The sequence below is a fragment of the Aristolochia californica genome, unplaced genomic scaffold (assembly GCF_029961685.1).
Source record: "Aristolochia californica isolate CCGP_79_NKW_82.1479 unplaced genomic scaffold, dmAriCali1.0.hap1 SCAF_14, whole genome shotgun sequence".
Classification (NCBI taxonomy): Eukaryota; Viridiplantae; Streptophyta; class Magnoliopsida; order Piperales; family Aristolochiaceae; genus Aristolochia; species Aristolochia californica.
The window spans coordinates 10733917-10755791 of record NW_027181815.1 but is presented as its reverse complement, the minus strand read 5'-3'; the positions used below and the strand labels follow the sequence as shown (position 1 = coordinate 10755791).

The 21875-nt window shown below is 40.0% G+C and overlaps 1 protein-coding gene across 1 annotated transcript in view; it reads left to right on the top strand.

The window, feature by feature from the left end:
• Positions 1-17133, top strand: part of LOC137950898 (sodium/pyruvate cotransporter BASS2, chloroplastic-like) — a 56064-nt gene extending 38931 nt beyond the window's left edge. Inside the window, exons 8-13 of the mRNA XM_068797560.1 lie at positions 3835-3916; positions 15876-15927; positions 16035-16132; positions 16272-16433; positions 16699-16788; positions 16870-17133. Coding sequence (XP_068653661.1) covers positions 3835-3916; positions 15876-15927; positions 16035-16132; positions 16272-16433; positions 16699-16788; positions 16870-16947 — 562 coding nt within the window. The 3' untranslated portion in view covers positions 16948-17133. The remainder of the gene's footprint in view (positions 1-3834; positions 3917-15875; positions 15928-16034; positions 16133-16271; positions 16434-16698; positions 16789-16869) is intronic.
• Positions 17134-21875: the final 4742 nt, after the last annotated feature.

The following is a 21875-nucleotide window of genomic DNA, read 5'->3' as shown; positions in this document are numbered from 1 at the left end:
GCCAACTCGTGGCCATCCTTGTGGGTCCCACCAACTTGTGCCTCCATGGTCGGTCCCACATTGTAGTAGAGTAAATCTTGTCCATGTCTTCATGGTGGGTCCCACTAGCTTGTGACTCCATGGTGGGTCCCACAATATAACAGCGTAAAACCAACCTTTGTTCGCATTAATAGGCACCAGTGTCCTCACTGCTTATTCATATCTCCTTTACACCTTCCTGTATGACAGTTTTCACACGGTCCACAAGACCATCCACTGTGTAGCTCCCTAGATGCCCACGAGCATGCCGTGTCTTGCAATAAGTGCAACCACCTAAACAACCAACATTAATTAGAAGAATCTCAATAAATTTGTTCTTTCTCACCTTTGGAAAATCAAGTGCTGGCAATGTCTTCTTAGTCAAGAGTCTTACTGCATGACCCTTGAGTGTCTCCTCAATTACTTCAACAACACAGTCTATTTGTTGCACTCCAATTATACTAATCCCTTCAAGCTCCTTCAAGTCTCTACTTCCTTGAGACACATCCAGCCACTACAAGGGACTTACCATCCTTTTTGCAGTTGGAATTTAAAGTTTCCATGGCTGATTGAGTAGGAGATTTCACAATACACGATTAATGAACCAAAGATCATAGTAAAATTTTTGGGTTGAAAAACTGTGTTGGTTGTTGTGCTCCCATGCTGTCAAGGTACTCAGATAAATATGTGCACCATACAGGTCCCCCCATTTCACCCTCTTCAAGAATTGATTGTATGTTGAGCAAAGCAGCAACAACGAAGGGAACCTCCACGCCTGAAGTTTTAGATTGAACAATGGCCTTAGCAGCACCCACCAGCATATCCTTGTGAAATCGACAAGCAACCTCAGCAGCAATGGTTGTGGAGTCCAACAGTTTCTGATTATTTTGGAAAACAGAATCGAAGTCCCAGTCCTGGATGAAGAATTCGTTGCTCCAACTGAGCAAGTGACTCTCGGCCACCGGCATGGCAACACTGAAATTCGTTGCAAGGTACTCTTCATCCTCTGTATCTAATCTTGCCTCTGATGTATTAGGAACAAAACCTTCCAACTTTATCCTCTGAAGCATTTCTTCAATTGTATCATAAATGTCTTTGGACAGAGAATGGTCACTATCTTCAACAAATAACTCATGAATCACCTCATCCACCTCAATCATACGACAGCTTGGAGTCTTCTTAATTCCTCTTTCCTTTATCTGTTTTCTCATCTTCAGTGCATCCTCCCACCTGCCCACAGATGCATAAATAGTTGACATAAGTATATAATCACTGCTATGCCCCAGGTCCAACCTAGAGAGCTGCCTCCATGATTCTTCCCCAATTTCAATGTTTTTGTGAATTTGGCATGCAACTAACACAATACTCTAGACTACGGCGTTAGGTTCAATGCTATTTGATTGGTTATAACCCGACCATGCAACAACATCTCGGGTAGTCCTTGCATCAAACAATTGCCTAGCAGTATCGATCTAACCGCATTTGGCAAAATTGTCTACAAAGGATGTAGTCAAAAGCCGGCTTCTCTTTAACCCGTTGTCCTCCATGTATCCATTAACCCATTCTCCAAGATCTAAAGCACCCAACTTCCCCATCTCCCTAAACAGCTTCAACCCATGGCCTAGGTGTCTGCCGTTTAAATATCCAGAAATCATCACATTCCCGGACATGTCATTTTTCTCAAGCATTTCATCGAAGAGTTTCCGGGCAAATACCAAATCTCCCTTTTTAATGTACCTCTAATTATAAAATTCCAGGACACCAAATCTTTTGTAGGCATTTCATCAAATATAAGATTAGCACAATAGACCAAGCCACAAGTCGCATACAGATGGAGCAATGCGTTCCTCATCTGTATCACTTCATTAACGCCATTCGTAACTGCCTGCCCGTGGCATTTCTCCCCATCAAGAACAGAACAGCTCTTTGCACAAGAAACCGCTAACGGCGGAAAAGTGAAGTTGTTGGGTAGAAAACTTTTAGGCCGCATAACGAAGTAGAACCTAACCTTTTTCCGACGGCGAACAGCAGCAACTGTGTTGACGAAGGAGGCATCTGGCCGAAATTTAGCATGGAACTTCTCAGCTCGGAAATTTCTAATCTCTACGACTTCGGATTTCCAGACTCTGGGCTTCGGCTCTGAATTTCCAAGCTCGGAGATTTGAGGTTGAACGACTTTGGAATGGCTGAAATTATTCGTCGAGACAGAGGCTGCACCATCTTCTTCCAGATCGGCGACCTTCCCCTCTGAATCCTTATCAAGACGAGTCTCAATTTCGGCCCACCGCACAGACCTTTCGATGGAATACTGACGTATCTCATCACGTATTGCTTTGCGCATTGCTATAAAATGATCCTGGATTATGGCACATATTTCATCTACGATCGAAGAATCGCTCATTGTGTTCATGCTCCGATACCAAGTTGTTACGATCCCAGATCTCACACGGCGATTCAAAGAAAAGAAAAGAAGAAGAAGAAAATCAAGCTCTGCGGGGAACTTGAAACCCTAGGTTCATTGAGGAGAACACAGATCCTGTGTTTTGGTGAAAATAGACTTCCTTTTCTCATTTCCTTTCCCCTTTAAGTAGGGCTCACGAATACAAGAATGCGTGAGGAAGAAATTACGTTATGCCACTCTGGCTACACTTAATAATAAATTAAGATATAAATTGAAATAAAAGCAAATAACTCAATGACTCAGCCACGACGCCTTTGAATGACTCGGCCTGCTATTGAGTCCACAACAATTTTATTCCAAGTTGGTTTCTAAGTTAAAGCTGTCTCTATCTCTCTTTTCCCTCTCTTTTCTTTTTCCTATTATTATTTTTTATACAGTTATCATAATATTTTATTCCAAGTTGTTTCTAAGTTAAAGCTGTATTTAGGAAATCATAGTTAATTAGCTTCAGTCCAATCAGTCCCTGTTTATGAGTGTTATAGCACTTGTTTTCATTACTGGTACCTCTATAATGGAGATTATTTATGGAGGCTGCTTGGTCATGCAAGATCTATTTGGCTAGCTTCTTTGCAGCATCTTTCTTCTGTTTTTCTTGTTCTTTTAATCTCTCGGGCTCTCCTTCCTGACTTGCTACACATCCACGCCGAAAGGTCAATGGGCCTGAGATGTAACAACATGAATGGGGTACAAATTAAACAAAATATGAACTATGCCCAATAGAAACAACGACCATGCATTAATACCATGTCAAGTTGGGTCCAAGTTCATCTCAATATGACTAAGCCGAAATAAGGTGGCATTTTTCTTAACTAATAACCACAACTTTTCTTGACTTTTATTTGAGTTTGAGAAGGTCACTTAAACTAAATGGGGGAGAGTTTATACTTGAAAATTTAGCATCTATTTGATTCAAGTACTTCTCATTTAATCAATATAATAGTGGTTTTCCTTTTTAAGCATTTAATAAGTGTCCGTTGGTTATTCTAAACAAATGGTACACATTAGGAATTAACTTGTTAATATAAGGACCTGCATTATAAAAGTTAATCATAAATTGGGCAATTATGATTCGATGCATACATTAGGCAGAAATGCTGTAACTGAATCTTAATTTTTGCTGTCATTAGGTTGACTTTAATAAAAATTTTGAATCTATAATTTAGGGCCTAGCTTCTTCTCCACTAGCATCTGGAAGTGTTGTTATCCAAAATTATGCTTCCACTCATTGAAGGATCTCAACTTTATGTGCATCCAATTTTATTAGTAGTTGCCTATAAACATGCTCATTGATTTAGTTGTCAGTCTTTTATATTGTGAATAAATGGTATGTCCCCATTGCATGTGTTTCAATGCAGTTGTTCAACTATTGGTGCTATTATTATGACACCTCTTCTCACTAAGTTGCTTGCGGGTCAGCTTGTTCCAGTTGATGCAGCGGTAAGAATCTCTGAGTTCTTCACAGTTGACACTTTGTCATGTACTTTTTGTTAAGGAATTCCTAATACATTGGGCATTGTTGAATTTAGGACCCCATGCTTGAAACCTTGAGCAAGATGAGGGAGAGAGAAGAGAAGGGAGAGAGAAGAGAAAAAGAGCAAATAGAGAGGGAGAGAGAGCTCGGGTAGAGAGGAGAGAAGAGAAAAGAGATAAAGGGACTTTAGGCTAGAGAGAGATTCTTCCACGAGTTGAGAAGAGGAGAGCTTGATTGAATCCTTCAACCAAAACCCCTATTTATACTATTTTCATTACATATTTAGGGAAACTCCTCAATCAATTAGGATCCCTAATATCCCTAATTACATCAATCATGATTAACTAAATTACATCAATCAAGGGAAGATAAATCAATTACATTAATCAATGAAGATTGCCAAATCTTCCAACTCATGTGATGAGGATTCCAGCTTGTGTGGTCATGTGGGTTTGGTCCCACCTTGTAACACTCCCCCTTAAGCTGGGGGTCTGAAAACATCGTAAATGCCCAGCTTGCTATAGATGGTGGACAAGATTTTATGAGTGACTGGTTTGGTGAGAATGTCTGCAGCTTGCCCTTGAGAGGATATATGTTTGAGAGATAATACACCGACTTGGAATTTCTCTCGTATAAAATGGCAGTCTACCTCATTTTGCTTTGTTCTCTCATGGAAGACCGGATTTGAGGTGATATGTATCGCCGCCTGATTATCTTAATGTAGATCCATATGAGCTTCTTTATAGAATCCCAGTTCAGTGAGAAGCAATCTGATCCATTGAAACTCACTAACTGTGTGCCATGGTCCTGTATTCTGCTTTTGCATTGGACCTTGCAACTACATTTTGCTTCTTGCTTCTCCATGTAACCAAGTTTCCTCCAACCATGTACAATATCCCGAAGTAGATTTTCTGTCATCCGGAGATCCGGCTCAGTCTGCATCTGAGAACCCTTCTATGTTGTAGTGACCATGGTTCTTATAGAGAAACCCTCTTCCTGGAGCTCCTTTCAAATATTGCAATATTCTTTCTAGTGTTTGCCAATGAGTAAGTTGTGGTTTGTGTATGTATTGATTCACCACACTTACAACTTATGATATATCCAACCTTGTTACATAGAGATAAATGAGTTTCCCTACAAATTTTTAATATTTTCCGATATCTACATCTTCTCCAGTGCCTGTGAATAATTTTGTATTTGAATTCGTAGGGGTTTCTTCACCCCATCATGCCCGTCTCCTTCAGTAGATCAAGGACATACTTCCTTTGAGATAGTATAATCCCATGTTTGGACTGTAGTACTTCAATACCCAAAAAGTATTTAAGTAGTCCAAGATCTTTTGTCTTGAATTCTTCATATATATTTTCCTTGGTTCCTGAATGATGCGGGTCTACACCCCATCATTCCCGTCTCCTTCAGTAGATCAAGGACATACTTCCTTTGAGATAGTATAATCCCATGTTTGGACTGTAGTACTGCAATACCCAGAAAGTATTTAAGTAGTCCAAGATCTTTTGTCTTGAATTCTTCATATATATTTTCCTTGGTTCCTGAATGCCCTCAAGATCACTGCCGGTTAAGACAATATCATCAACATATACGACCAGAATCACTTTCCCTCTAGGTGTGTCTTTAAAAAACACGGAGTAATCTACGAAACATCTGTGAAATCCGACTCGTATTAGTGCTTGGCTAAATTTATCAAACCATGCACGAGGAGACTGTTTCAGACCATAAATGGATTTCTTCAATCGACATACCAACTCCCCCTCAACCACAAATCCAGGTGGTTGTTGCATATAAATTAATTCCTTTATATCCCCATTGAGGAAAACATTTTTCACATCAAGTTGATAGACCAGCCAGGAAGAATTAGCAACAAGAGATAATAAAATGCGTACCGAGTTCATTTTGGCCATCGGAGAGAATGTTTCCTCATAATCGATCCCATAACATTGCGTATAGCTATTGGCAACGAGGCGGGCCTTAAGGTGAGCAACTGACCCATCCGGAATGTGTTTAACTATATAGACCCACTTACAGTCGACAGGTTTTTTTCCTGATGGAAGAGGAACTAGAGACCATGTCTGATTCTCATAGAGTGTCTGCATTTCTTCGTCCATTGCTGCCTTCCACCCTGGATGTTTCAGAGCCTCTTGATAGGACTGTGAGACAAAGATGGAGGAGATAGACACAAGAAATTGACAACATGAAGAGGATAAACGATGGTGAGACACTAAATTGGATATGGAGAGAGAAGTGGAGGGCCTAGTGCAAGTTTTGGGTTCTTTTCTTTAAGTGATGAGTCGAGTACCATATTGTGGTCCAAAAGGAACAAGAGATGATGGACTTACCTCAATGGGATCCACAAACTCCACAGGTGTGGTGTCAGCCAATGCTTTAGGGGGTTGAACAGTTTCTTTAGTACGGGGCACAACCGGTCGAGGAGAGGCTGGTACAAAAGAGAGACCTAGAAGAGCATTGTCAGAGTAGTATGAAGAGTCTTAAAAAAAAATTACATCCTTGGACACAAGTAACCTTTGGAGAGTGGGATTGTAGCAAATATAATCCTTTTGCATGCGAAAGTATCCTAAGAAGATACACTTGACAGATTTTGGATCAAGTTTACTATGTTGTCGGGAGGTAATATGAACAAAGCATGTACAACCGAAGACTTTCAAGGTAAGCGAAAAGGATCACCATGTGGATACAATAAGGAATATGGGGATTTATGACCGAGAACAGAAGAGGGTAGCCTATTTATAAGAAAGCATGCAGTAAGGATGGCATGCGGCCAATAAAAGTATGGTACTTTTATTGTATACAATAAGTTGCGAGCTACCTCAAGAAGGTGATGGTTCTTCCGTTCTGCTACACCATTTTGTTGGGGGTGTAGGCACAAGATGTTTAATGGATAATGCCATTCTCTTAACAAAAATAGTCAAGATTTTTGGAAGTATATTCTTTGGCATTATTAGACCTAAGTACTTTGATTTTCTAACTAAATTGAGTGACAACCATAGCATGAAAGGATTTAAAAAGGGATGGTATTTCAGATCGCTCTTTAAAGAGAAATAACCATGTGGTACGAGTAAAATCATCAATAAAGGTAATAAAGTACTTGACTTGGGAAATGTTTGAGACGCTCAAGGGTCCCCATACATTTGTGTGAATCAACGAAAAAAGAGCAAGACTTTGAAGTTCTGGACAAGGTGAGTATGTGGTCCTCTGGTATTTGCTCAGTTGACACTCTTCACAATTTAAACTTGACCTATCCTTAAAGGTAAGAAAAGAAGATGAAGAGATTGTGCGGATGGATGTCCCAACTGATTGTGTCATAGATTTGTCTCAGTTTCCTTGGTTGAGACGGCATTTATTTGAAGCACGTCCAGATGGTAGAGCCCCCCTTGTTCATGGCCTCTACCAATCACCTGCTTCGTTGTAAGATCCTAAAACACACAGGAAGTGAGTGAGAAGGTAATTGAGCAATTGAAATATTGTGTTAGCTGACTAACAAATACAAGATTCAAGGGAAAGGTAGGAACAAAAAGAATATTTGTGAGTGGAAGTGATGGTGTAACAGAGGTGGATTCTTTCCCGAGAACTTTAGTTTGGGAGCCATCAGCTATGGTAACAAATTTATTCGAGAGACAAGGAGAAGTGGAGTAGATTTTTGTTACCTGTGAGATGCTCGGAGGCCCCTGAGTCAATTATCCAGGATGAACAGGTGGAAGTAGTAGAGAGCATACCTAAAGCGGTGGTGGCAGTAACAGCTGAGGAGGAATTTGGAGGAGAGACCATCAAAGTTTTCATTTTCTAGAATAAGTCATACTCATCATCGGTAAGGGTTTTCTTTTCTGTTGGTGGGGTAGACTGGTCCTCCGTTCTGTTGGTGGGGTAGACTGGTCCTCCGTTGTACCATTGATTTTCCAACACTGATCTATGGTGTGGCCATATTTCCGATAATGGGTGCGGTCCCTGCCTTCTGTTCTGAAGAAACCATTCCTTCCACCTCTTCCTTGTCCTCTATAATTTCTTCCACGGCCTCAGCCGCGGTCGGTTGATGTTCCCCTATGCCCGGGGTACATAGCAGATGACACTTCAGTAGGAGAAGGGAAAGAAGTGTCTGGAATGCGGAGTAATGTGGCACATACATCATCAAAGGTGGGAATGGCAGAGGCGCTAAGGAGTTGACTTTTAGCAACCTCGAGATATGGCTTAATATTTGCTAGGCAAATGGCAGTGGCTAAGGTTTCTGTTAAATTGGGTCCAAGGCCCTATCTCAAAATGACTAGCCAACTTAGGAAACCTTTTTCCCAACTAATAAACTCAAAATCTTTGTACTTACTAATCCATGTGGGACTATTTTTTATTTTAAATAAGATGTGTAAGTTGTATTAAAAGAAAAAGAGAGATTACAATACCTTGCTAAACAGGGCCTCCTTCCACAACAAGGTGTTGGAGAGAGACGCCTAGTTTAGCCTGGGCATCCGCTAAATGATTAGCAAATCTAAGAATATAATTCCATTTACAATTTAAAGTAGAAATTAAATTACATATATCGTAATACGTATCTCAATGCCGCCACGGAGGACGATCTTTATTTGCGCACCAATTGATAACCACTTTTGAGTCACCTTCAATGCAAAGGGGCCCAATTGCACGACTTTTGAAAATCCGAAGTCCGTGTAATAATCCAGTTAATTCCGCCGTTGTAGAATCCGAATTTTCAATTGGCCCGGCATAAGAAAAAAGAAAAATCCCATTTTCATCATGAACAACTCCACCAAAACCAGCAGGGCCCGGACATCCATACGTGCTACCATCAAAGTTCAACTTAAAATGGCCAATAGGGGGAGGGGACCAACTCACCATAACAGGGGGCCTTGCTGGATAGGTCATTTTAGCTGCAATGTGCTAGTTTTCGCGGAAGTTTCTCCCTCGATGATCACGAAATTCCTTTTGCAATAAAATCCACGAAGTAACTTGAGCAATAATTTTTTCAACCAATATTTCTCTAGAAATAAACTTCAGGTTGAATTTTCGATTATTCCTTTATTTCCATAATGCTCAAATAAGATGGCCCACACAGCAAGATATTAATATTTTTCCGAGTTTTGGTAGGCTGGTATTTGTAATTGAAAGGATGGTAGAAGGGAGATTATGAGAGGAACAGAATTGGAAACCGATTTTGTTTAAAAGGCTAGTCCACACAAAAAAGGCATACTCGCAATGTAGGAGGATGTGGGAGATAGTCTTTGTAGAAGTTTGGCAAAAGGGACAAAGAGGATCAGGGACATTGGCACCTCTTCGAATTAAGGTGTCCGACGTAAGGACTTTGTTCCAGCAGGCAGTCCATATAAAAAAATTTGCACAAGGGGGAGCATGAAGAGTCCATGCAATGGCAGATGGATGATTTATTTGTGGGTGGTTGGAGGAGCATAGGAAGGTATAAGCTGTGGAAGTAGAAAAATTTACCTTTCAAGTTGGGCATCCAGATGAGAGTATCTGCTGAATTTTTTAGACTTACCGAAGACAACATCGTGATGAGATCAGAAGCCACTAAGGCCCCAGAGTCTGATAGTGATCTTCTGAGATTTAGGTTCCACCCTCCTGAATCAGTTCGTAGGTCAGAAATAGAGGCTTCAGTATTTCTTGCCAGATTTGAGATCAAGTTGTGGCTGTTGTTGAAGTTCTGAGTACCAGTCCACCAATCGGTCCAGAATCTTGTCACAGAACCCGTGCCCAACTAACATTTTACAACAGATTTGAAAACAGGTAATAACTTTACAATTTTTTTCCATACTGGAGACATCTTATTACATCGCCCACCCTCAGTCCACCAACCCAACAATTTATTTGCTTTTACTGACACCAATTTTCTCCAAATTAATTCAGAAAATAATTTAAATTTCCACATCCATTTAAGTATCAATGCTGAATTTGTAGTGACAGTATCACAGATCCCAAGCCCACCAAGAGATTTTGCTTTACAAACCTCAACCCATTTCACCAGAGAGTATTTCCTTTCACCATTTGGTCCACCCCAAAGGAAATTTCTTTTGTGTTGTTCAATTCTTTGGCAAACAGAAGCAGGACATCGATAAAGTGAAAGGAAATAAGAAGGTATTCCATGCATACAAGACTTAATGAGAACAAGTTTTCCAGCCTTAAATAAGAATCTTCCTCTCCAAGTGGTCAAACGACCTTCCAAACGCTCAATAATAGGATGCCAAGAGCTTTTAGAGGGTAATGAAGGAGATAAAGGCAATCCCATATAAGTACATGGAGGCGAAGCAATTTTACATCCCAAATATTGGGCCATGGAATTTAACACAGAAGGATCAATATTAAAACCAGCAATTGATGATTTTGACCCACTAACTTTCTGACCAGAAGAGATTTCAAATAAATTTAACAGGGCTTTAATATGAGAAATTTCTGCTAACGTACCTTCCCCAAAGAGAATAGTATCATCAGCATATTGCAGCAAAGAAATGTCTTGAGATGGGTCATCAGAGATAGATTGTTGCCACCCAGAATTTTTGGCAAGACGGACCATTGAGGCAAGATGTTCAGCAATGAGAGTGAAGATGACCGGAGATAATGGGTCCCCTTGTCGAATACCTCTAGTTGGATTAAAATATCCACAAGGTTTACCATTGACTAACACAGAATATGAAACATTCGAAATGCAACTCCTCATCCAAAAATTCCAAAATCCCATCTTATGAAACAACTGGTCAACAAGTTTCCAATTTACACGATCAAATGCTTTTTCAAAATCGAGTTTCAAGACAAACCTGGGTTTTTTTGAATTTTTGAAGGTATCCAACAGTTCATGTGCAGCCATGGCAGAATCAAGGATATTTCGACCTCGTATAAAAGCACTTTGACAAGGGCTAATGATCGTGGGAAGGAGGACTCTCAAATGATTGGCCAAAATTCGTCCAATGATTTTGTAATAACTCGTGGTGAGACTAATTGGATGAAAATCTTGAGGTAATGCAGAGTTTGCTTTTTTTGGAATAAGGGCAATGAATGAAGCTCCCACAGCCTTGTGAGTGATCCCCATTTGATGAAAAATTTGAACAAAAGCAAAAACATCATTTTTTATGACCTCCCAGAATTTTTTATAGAACTCACCATTAAAGCCATCAAGACCAAGGGCTTAATCTTTAGGGAGGCCAAGAGTAGCAGCCTCGATATCCTGAGTACTGAATGGCCGCTCTAAGAAGTCCACATCCGAAGAGGAAATGAAGTTATACTCAAGCTGGTACAAAATAGGATGGTTGTAGTGCTCCTCGGTGTAAAGATCTGTGAAAAACTTCATTAAAATGTTAGCCATCCCATGGTTATCCATGACCACTTGATCCCCTGACAGAGGGAGGTGATGCGGTTAACCCTTCTTCTGGCCGAGGCAATAGAATAGAAAAATTTAGTGTTTCCATCCCCCTTAACCAGCCAACGAAATCTAGCTCTCTGCTTCCAGTACATGGTTTCATTCCGTAAAATATTTGACAGCTCAAGATTTAATTTATTTTTAAGAGACAAGTCAAGGGAAGAGGCCCTCTTTTGTGTAGACCCTCTTTTGTGGCTCTACAAGTAGATAATTTAGGCAGTTTAGGTGTAAGCCCTCTTTTGTGGCTCTAAAAGTAGATAGTTTAGGTGTAGGCCCTTTTTTGTGGCTCTACAAGTAGATAGTTTTTAGGTGTAGGCCCACATATGAGTATCTGCTCTGATACCTTGTTAAAATGGGTCCAAGAGTGTCTACACGTGAGGGGGAGTGTTGAGGAATAGTCCCACATGGATTAGTGAGTACAAAGATCTTGAGTTTATTAGTTGGGAAAGAGGTTTCTGAATCAATGATCCAAGAGGGGGAATGAGACACATTTAGTGCATTCATACCTGTACTAACCATCGTGGCACTCGCTGAGGAAGGAGGAATCTCAGTAGTCTGAGAAGCAGTAAATGAAGCAGTCAGTTCACCTAGTCGTTGTAATAACTGCTGAATTTTCTCATACGATCTAGTGTGTGAGGAGGCGTCCTTATCTGTGACTATAGAATTGGCCCAGGTAGGTTTACCAAATTTGTCCCAGCATTTCTCAGAAATATGATTAGTCCTACCACAATAAACACATTTTCGATCCTCCCGATCATTTCGGCCACGACCACGAGTTGTGTAAGAGTGACCTCTACCTCTATTATTACCACCATGAAATTGATCGTTGGGCTTACTAGTAGAAGATTGAAGGTTAAGAGCAGTTGCTTCTGAGAGGGCTCCACCTTACTCATTCTTATTTACAACTGCACCTTCAGCTCGAACAACTCTGTTAAAAACTTGCTTAAGAATGGTCAAATCCTCATTAACCAACAATTGGGCTCTAATAGCATCATACTCATGCCCCAAACCATCCAAAAACCGGGCTACTTGAATCTGATTTTCTTTCTTATGGATGTCTTCAACATTCGTAGTAAAAGGATGGAATGTACTAATCTCCTGTAGTACTCCCCTCATCTCAGTGAAATAATTTGTCACTGATCTACCTCCACACTTCATATTAAAGAACTTCACATATAACTCATAGATCCTTGATAAATTACTTTCTTGAGACAAAATGGAAGCCAATGTAGTCCACATTGCCTTAGCAGTATTGCAACTCAAAATCTGATCACTAAATCTGGATTCCATACTATTGACCAACCAAGTCATTAATAAATTATCTTCTGCCACCCAATCTTCAGTAATAAGTACCGGGGGATCATCATTTATATATTTTACCATTCTTCTAGCCCTCAAATACATCAAAACTGATCTAGACCAGTTTACATAATTCGATCCATTCAACCGGATCGTAGTTATCTGAATAGACTGAGAGAATTTCACATCTGAGCTCTCAACAGTCCTTTGGACAGCAACCCGTGTGCTGGAATCAGTCATTAAATATCACCAAACACAACAATTCAATACACTGGAGCGTCAATTAACCAAAGGGAAGCACTTTCCCCAAATTTCAATATTTGTGTAGTCAAGTGGGCCCCACACCGAATTCAATTAGGGCAATGCAGCACCCAATTCATTCAATTTAGAACCAATAGTAATCAATTCCAGCAATTGAGACCATAAATCAATGAAAGAATGACCTAATTGTAAGAAATCAAGATGGCGTAGGCTATATGGATAATGCCGCAAGCATTAGGTTGACGACGCTTGCAGATTTGAGAAATTTCCTCAAATTGGGATCATTAAACACTTCTAAATCCCAACATTCAGTCAAATAGAAGCAGTAATCATTAGCCAATAGGTTAAGATAGGCAGAAAAGGGGAAAAAATGAAAATTTTACCCTACCAGTCCAGAAATGTGGGGAAAATCTTCAAGGAGATTGCCAAAAATGGAGAGAAGATCCACAAAATCCAAAGAAACTTGCCCAAGACTTGCGTTATTGCTCTGATACCATGAAAAATAGGTGATTTGGGGAGAAAATATAAGAGAAAATGGATCCCAAGGCAGCAAAGCTGCCTCTCTTCCAGAAATCCATTTTCTCTTATATTTTCTCCCCAAATCACCTATTTTTCAGTTTCCTTCTGCTTGTCTTGGACAGAGACATCAGTGAAGGTAGGCTGAGCTAGCTTCCATTCTTGAAGAAGACCTCTAAAACGAGCCAAATATTCATGGATATTTTCTCCTTGTTTAGTGTTGAACATTCTTTGGAGAATATCATATGGCCTGTGTAAGTTGTCGGAGCTGGAGTACAACTTAGCTCATGTCTCCCAAATTTGCTTGGCAGTGTCGAGATGAACAACATTGTTGGAGACAGGTTCTTCCATGTTGTTGATGAGCCAACTAATTACCAAAGTGTCATTTTTAACCACTTAGCATAAGCCACATCTTCTTCATCAATGGGTAGCCCAAGTTTGGTGAGGTGACTAAGTAGGTCCTTGTTATAAGAAACCATCGAACCAATGTTGACCAGCTCAAGAAATTTGATATCCCCCGCAAGGGTATAGTAGTAATCTTGAGAATACCATTCTTGCTACCCATGTATTCTTCAGCCATAAGAGGCAATTCAAGGGTAATAATGTACTCAAATTTTAAGTAGCCTAAGTGGCTTGGAGATTCAAGTGCAGCCAAGACTAGCTCGGGTGATGGGAGGAGAACCCAAGCTTTTGAAGCCTTTAAGCAAGGAGGGAACCCTCTTAGGCCAGTAAACTTGCTGGCCAAAAATTTCTATAATCAATTTTCTAGTCTTCCTTGTAGAGAATAGCAAAAATCAATCAATAAGAATGAGATCAAGTAAGGTGAGGTGGCAATTCTGAATTTGATCTTTCCAAGATTATCTTGGAATAAACCAGTCTAGATTTAGTTCCTCGTACATTAGGCAAGATATGATTGATTGAAAATGAAACAAATTAGGCCTAATCAAGAAGATATTGATTGAATGTGAGATCTCTAAAAAACAGCAATCTTTCTTCAAATAGATTGGCACCAACTAGACTTTCCAAAAGAACCACTTCCTTACTTATTTTGTGTTTGCTTCCTTTTATGTAAAACATAATATTCTATTCTTGATTTTTCAAGAACAATAAGCCAACTCGTGGCTCTAAAAAAATTCTCCAAAAAATCACAAAACCGAGTAGAGTTCTTCAAACAACTACGTTAATGGAGAAGCTTAGCATAGAAGCTAAGTAATTAGATTTCTGAAATCCAATGGATAAAAAACCACTCATAATAAGCTCAAGAACATTTTTCTTCATCAGGAAAATCTTGTTCCCACGAAATTATAACTTTTTATGTAGAAAATCTCAACATAAACCAATTTTCAGCCAAGAACTTGCAAATCGACAAAACTGCCTTGGTCAACTTCTTCTAATCCGAGATGCATAAATCTCAATAATTTCATAAGATGAAGACAGCAATAAAATCATCTTTGAACCATCTTCTAAGGTCAGAAAACCAAGAGCATGAAGTCTTAATAACAAGAATGAAAAACTTATCTCACAAACTTCAATTTTGCTTCACAAAGAGCCTTCTATGAGTAGATTTGATCATAACTTCTTAGAGCATTCTTTTGACGTGGGGATCCTAAATTTGATGTTTTGATACCATATTGAATTTAGGACCCCATGCTTGAAACCTTGAGCAAGATGAGACAGGGAGAAGAGAAGGGAGAGAGAAGAGAAAAAGAGTAAAGAGAGAGAGAGAGAGAGCTCGGGTAGAGAGGAGAGGAGAAAAGAGAGAAAGGGACTTTAGGCTAGAGAGATTGCCAAATCTTCCAACTCATGTGATGACTCATCATGCCAGCTCGTGTGGTCATGGTGGGTTTGGTCCCACCTTGTAACGGGCATAGCTGGACAAGTTTTGTTTGTTGCATGCTCCCTTGACCTTATTCGAAGCTAAGTGGATTTCTTGGTGGAACTGGAAAAACTGTGTTGTGCCAGAGCATGTTCATTGTGAATAGGGATGTCACTCATCTTCTTAAGCTGTCAAACCTCCTGGGTTAAGTTCGCCATATGAGGGTTCTCCAACTAATAGCTTCTTGTGGATCTAGATCTAGAAATGTAGGGTGTTTTCTGTGACAATTATTGGAGTTGGATCTTATGTTTCTCTTGAATCACACACAGACATTCAAGGGCTCTCTTTTATTTTTGATTTTTCTCAAAGATTATTAGTATTGAATGTAATGACCTTATATTTTGTGGAATGTTAAAATAAAAAGGAAAATGAGGGGAAGAGAGTTAAAAGATTAAGCAAAAAAGCTAGGGTTCTTTAGTCATTGTTAGTAACACCTATGTCGGTGTGTTTCTGGATATTGCGGTGGTCATGCTAAAATACTCTGATTTTAGCAAGTTGTAGATTCATTATTCAGAGCTGTTATTCTCAATTTCTGACCATCCAGATTACTAATTGCATATTCTATTCCCAGGGACTTGCCATCAGTACCTTTCAGGTTGTACTGGTTCCTACAGTTATTGGAGGTATTTGATTGTTGTTTTGTAAATTTATTTCAATAGATTACCAGTGAATTCCCACAAAACTCCTTAAGTTGTAAGATTTAATTCTAAGCTCAATTCTCCTGTTGCAGTGTTGTCACACGAGTATTTTCCAAAATTTACTGAACGTATTATCACCCTCACACCATTGATTGGTGTTATCTTGACAACCCTTCTTTGTGCTAGCCCTGTAAGTATGGCAGAAATGTTGTATCTGTGCATTGTTGTTAGACATTTCAGTCATTCTTGTTAGATGTATTAGTCCAAGGAAATGGTGATCCAGTTGTTTCATTCAAAAATTTTGATGTTATCTAATCATTGTTTCCAAGATTGGGCAAGTTTCAGAAGTCTTAAAGACCCAAGGGGCACAACTGGTAGTTCCTGTGGCTCTACTGCATGCTGCTGCATTTGCTCTGGGCTATTGGTTTTCAAAGTTTGCTACTTTTGGTGAATCCACTTGCCGCACCATTTCCATAGAATGTGGGATGCAGGTACATGATCTTCCTTTGGTAGTGTTCTGATGCCTTAGGCAAGGAGTTAGCTAAAATGGCTCATGTAGCTGACATAACATAATGTAGCGTTTATGTAATAAGCTATGAACAGAATGGTTAAATAGTTCTATCAAAAGCTGCACATGAAAATAAGGAAAATAGTTTTATCAATAGCTACCCATTAAAATAAGGAAAACAATGTTGTTATTAGCTTCAGTCAGATATCAACCACTAAACAGTTACCAATTTTATTTGCTTTCCCCAGAGTTCCGCACTCGGGTTTTTGCTTGCTCAAAAGCATTTCACCAATCCTTTGGTTGCAGTCCCTGCGGCTGTCAGTGTTGTATGCATGGCGGTAAGAGTCCATTCTTTAATTGCTTAAAAGTCTTTATCTTCCTTTAGATGTTTTCCTAACCACCTATTTTCTTTTCCTCAGCTGGGTGGGAGTGCTCTTGCTGTTTTTTGGAGGAACAGTCCAATTCCAGTTGATGACAAGGATGACTTCAAGGAGTGAGAAACACTAATGATCTTCAAGTCTTTTGCGGTATCTTTACCCTATTTTTGGAATTATTATTAGGTGATATGCTTTGATTCTTAATCTAGTTTTGTACTCAAAAAGTTTTATTTCACATGCAAACTTCCTATATTCCAACCGGAGAACAAGTAAAATCGTTTATCCACTTCAAATATTTTAGGTCCTGCTCACTGTGATCATGCATTTACTTTGTATTCTGCTTTTTAAATAGCCCAGGTTTCTTGAAGAGTGCTTTGAGCCAATCCTCACCGCTTTCAAAACTCAAAGTGTACGAGGACACGGTTGGCGTGAGTTCCTCCAGAGGACTTCTTCCTCTAGTACGGTCTTTCAGATCCGTAAAAACAGAGGAAGAAGTCCTCTGTAGCTACGGCCTCGGAGATGATCTGAGAGACAAGTTAGGAGTAACTATAATAATATGTATATAAATAAAATGTAAGTGTATGACTTAAGATAAGAAGGTGAAGAAAGATTTTACGAGTTAACATGGTATCAGAACTAGATTAACCAGTTCGACGACTGCGGGAGGAAAATTCCCGTTCGGCAACGACACAGGTAACTAGGAGGCGAGCAAACCCCTTGTCTTCTTGCGTCGCATTGGTGGAAGGAGAGTGGGCTAAAATCTTCTCCAGCGAATGATGGATCGGGCGAGAAGTCTTCCTACGCCACAGCCGTAGAAGGCGAACGGGCTGAAATCTTCTCCGGCAAACGACGGGCCGGGCGAGAAACCACAATCCGATAGGCTCGCCGAAGCCTCATCCCATCTTTGAGACCTCCTGTCTTGCACTGTTCAGGAACCAGCGTCGCGGGGACGGCGATGGTTCCAAATAATTCTACTACCTAACTTTGGGTGAAATTAATTTCCAGCGACCCGACACAATCCGATCGAACCCAACCCAAACTGAGTCAACTCTGATGACTCGGATTGGACTCGGACTAAGACTCGACTCAAACTAGACTTATGTCTTCATCCATGGCCGATACAGAATTCCAGTCTAGTGAATATTCGTCTTGTTCTGCCCTCGACGAGTTGACCAAGAGAATGACTGAAGCTTGGAGCAAAGCTTCAGCCCCGACCCAAACCACCGATATTGCTGCACTGATTGGAATCAAGTTGGATGACACCAACTATGCACTCTGGTCCCAGGTTGTTGAGATGTATCACTCAGGAAAAGACAAACTGGGGTATTTGAATGGCGATTTCCCTCAACCTCCTCAAACGGATCCTATGTTTCGACAATGGCGCACAGACATTGTCAAAGGATGGTTCATTAACTCCATGGATTCTTCCCTCATCAGCAACTTCATTTGATTTTCAATAGCCAAGATGATTTGGGATGCCATTGCTACAACATACTTTGATGGCAGTGATACTTCTCAGGTGTATGATCTCCGAAGACATGTGACACGTCTCAAACAGTCTGGTGGTTCTCTTGAAATATTCTACAGTAATCTATAGGGCCTCTAGCGTGAAATAGATTTCCGTCGACCAAATCCGATGGAGTGCCCAGTCGATATACAACGGTATAATACCTCGATTCAAGATTAGATGGTAAATATATTCTTGGATGGTCTCGATGATCGCCTAGATCATATCCAGAGTGATGTTCTCCAGATACAACCTTTTCCAACAGTGGATCAAGCTTTTGCTCACGTCCGCAGAGAGGCTATTTGTCAAGTCATGATGATAACTTGTTGTTCCGATGATCCTTCAAGAGCAGTTCTGGCATCTAAAAGCGTCAAATATGGTTCGCACTCTCGGTCTATCTCTCTGCACAGTAGCAATTCTGGTTCTACCTCCAAATCACGATGGAACCAGATGCTCTTACTATGAAAATGTGAAATATATCCGTGAGAACTACTTCAAGCTACACGGGTATCCTGATTGGTCGCATGAACTCCAGGCTAGAAAGCACTGGGATTCAAGTGGGAATACTGAAGGCACGGGGAAGGCTGCAATGGCTGCATTAGAGCCACGTCTTTCACTTATTCCAATCAACAATTCAAATTCTACTCCAGGTAATGTTCTCTTTGGATCTATTAGAGAAGCTGACGGCAGTACTTGGATACTGGATTCTGGAGCAACAAACCATATGACATTTGATACGAAGGATTTTTCTCAGACCTCTCCTCCCCAACGGACTAGCATTGCCAATGCTAATGGAATTATCTCTCTGATATCAGGGGCGGGAACAGTGATGTTATCACCAGCCCTACCATTATCTAATACACTACTTGTGCCTTCTCTTTCTCACAAATTACTATCATTGAGTAAAGTTACCCACGAGCTGAATTGTGTTGTTCTGATTTACCCTACATTTTGTCTTATTCAGAATATTCTCACCAAGGAGATCATTGGGCGTGGTACTAAGAGGAGGCGGCTCTATTACATGGAAGATTTCAGCATAGGCCGTGTTTATCATATGCGGCACCCAAGCGACCTCAAAGTGGAACAGATTTTGATGTGGCATCTTCGGTTAGGTTATCCTTCGTTTGGGTATTTGAAACATATGTTTCCTGATCTATTTTTGAATTTGTCAGTTCTGGATTTTAAATGTGAGACTTGCGTTCTAGCTAAAAGTCATTGAGTCAATTATCCGTTAAGTATGAATAAGAGTGATGATCTGATCGCTTTAATTCACTCTGATGTGTGGGGCCCTTCCCTAAAAGATGTTAGGTCTGGTGTCTGTTGGTTTGTCATATTTGTTGACGATTCCACACGAATGACTTGGTTTTACTTCTTAAAACACAAGGATGACGTCTTTCAAACCTTTCAATCCTTTCATAAGATGATCCAAACTCAGTTGTCCGCCAACATTCGAATTCTTCGATCTGATAATGGTGGAGGATATGTGAATCATCAATTTCGTGCCATGGATTGATTCATGAAACCTCATGCCCCCAAATTCCTCAACAGAATGGTGTTGTAAAGAGGAAAAATTGCCACATTCTTGAACTAACTGAGGCTCTTTTACTTGGGGCCCAAGTGCCTAGTCATCATTGGCATGATGCTGTTACTACTGTCGTCCACCTCATTAACCGTATGCCTTCAAAAATTCTTGAGTTTTAGACTCCCCTACAAGTCCTATCAAACTATGTTTCATTACCCTCGGTGCTCGTGCTCCCCCCTCGAATTTTTGGTTGCGTTGTGTTCGTTAATCTCCACAAAAACCAGCGCTCGAAGCTTGATACGTGTGTCATTCGGTATCTATTTTTGGGATATGTAGTCCATAAAAAAGGGTATCGCTAATACGATCCAACTACTCAGTGCACATATGTAACTATGGATATCACGTTTCTTGAATTTGAATCTTTCTACTTGTCCACTACATCCAATTCCTTTCTTCAGAGGGAGACACGAGAAGAAGAACTAAATTGGATGACATTTGACTGGTTCAAGGACACTGATATAGCGACCAATGGAACAAGATCCAGAGAAAATGTCCTCAGAAATTGATGATGAAACAGTACCCCTCTTCTCCTCAGTATCCAACGACCCATCTCCTGAGAATATCATTGAGGTAAGTAATCTTATCACACCTCAAAATTCTAACGATATGGCTATTCATGTTGGCTATGAATTCCTGTTAGGCGCAATCGGGACAAACCACCAAACAGATATTCCCCCGAAGTGAAGGGAAACAAATCAAAATACCCTATCGCTAATTATGTGTCTACACAAGAACTGTTTGAATCCCTCAAAAAGTTTGTAAATGAACTCTCCTCACAACATGTCCCCACAAGTGTTGATGAAGCTCTGAAAAACCCTCGGTGGGTTCAAACCATGAAAGAAGAAATGAAGGCATTAGTGAAAAATGAGACCTGGAGTCTTGTTCCTTTACATGAAGGTAAAAGAACAGTGGAGTGTAAATGGGTATTCTCTATCAAATACATATTTGATGGAGTAGTTGAACGGTACAAGGCAAGGCTAGTAGCAAAAGGCTACACACAAACATATGACATGGATTATCAAGAGACATTCTTACTGATGGCCAAATTGAATATTGTTAGAGTTTTGTTGTCTCTTGCAACTAATCTTGATTAGCCACTGCACCAATTTGGCGTTAAAAATGTTTTTCTCCATGGAGATCTTGAAGAAGAAATCTGCATGGATGTTCCTCCAGGATATATAGCAAATTTTGAAGCAAAAACGGTGTGCAAACTCTAGCGAACACTATATGGCTTGAAGCATTCTCCTAGAGTGTGGTTTCGGAGATTGAGTTTGGCAATGCGGAAATATGGTTTTAAACAAAATAACTCAGATCGTACGTTATTCTTAAAGCATCGATGAGGTAAAGTAACTGTTTTGATAGTGTATGTAGACAATATGATCATTACAGGAGATGATCTAGAAGAAATAGCAAAACTTCAAGAGCAATTGGCAAGAAAATTTGATATCAAAAATTTGGGAGGACTCATATATTTTCTAGGTATCGAAGTTGCTAGGTCCAAGAAAGGCATATTCCTTTCCCAACAAAAATATATCCTAGATCTATTATCAGAAGTTGGACTACTGAAGTGTAAACCTGCAGATATTCTAATAATTTCAAATCACAAGCTTGGAGAATACCTAGACCAAGTGCCAATAGACAAAGGAAGATACCAGAGGTTGGTTGGGAAACTTATTTATCTCTCCCATACGTGACCCTATATCACCTATGCAGTAAGTGTAGTAAGTTAATTCATGCATTGTCCTAGTGAAGATCATATGCATGTAGTGAATCAAATTCTTCGATACATAAAGTCCTCCCTTTGGAAAGGATTTATGTTTTCAAGAAACCATCACTTGAGGGTTGAATGTTATACAGATGTTGACTGGGCAGGAAATATTTTAGATAGAAGATCCACCTTAGGCTATTTTAAGTTTGTTGGAGGAAATCTAGTTACTTGGAGAAGTAAGAAACAAAAGG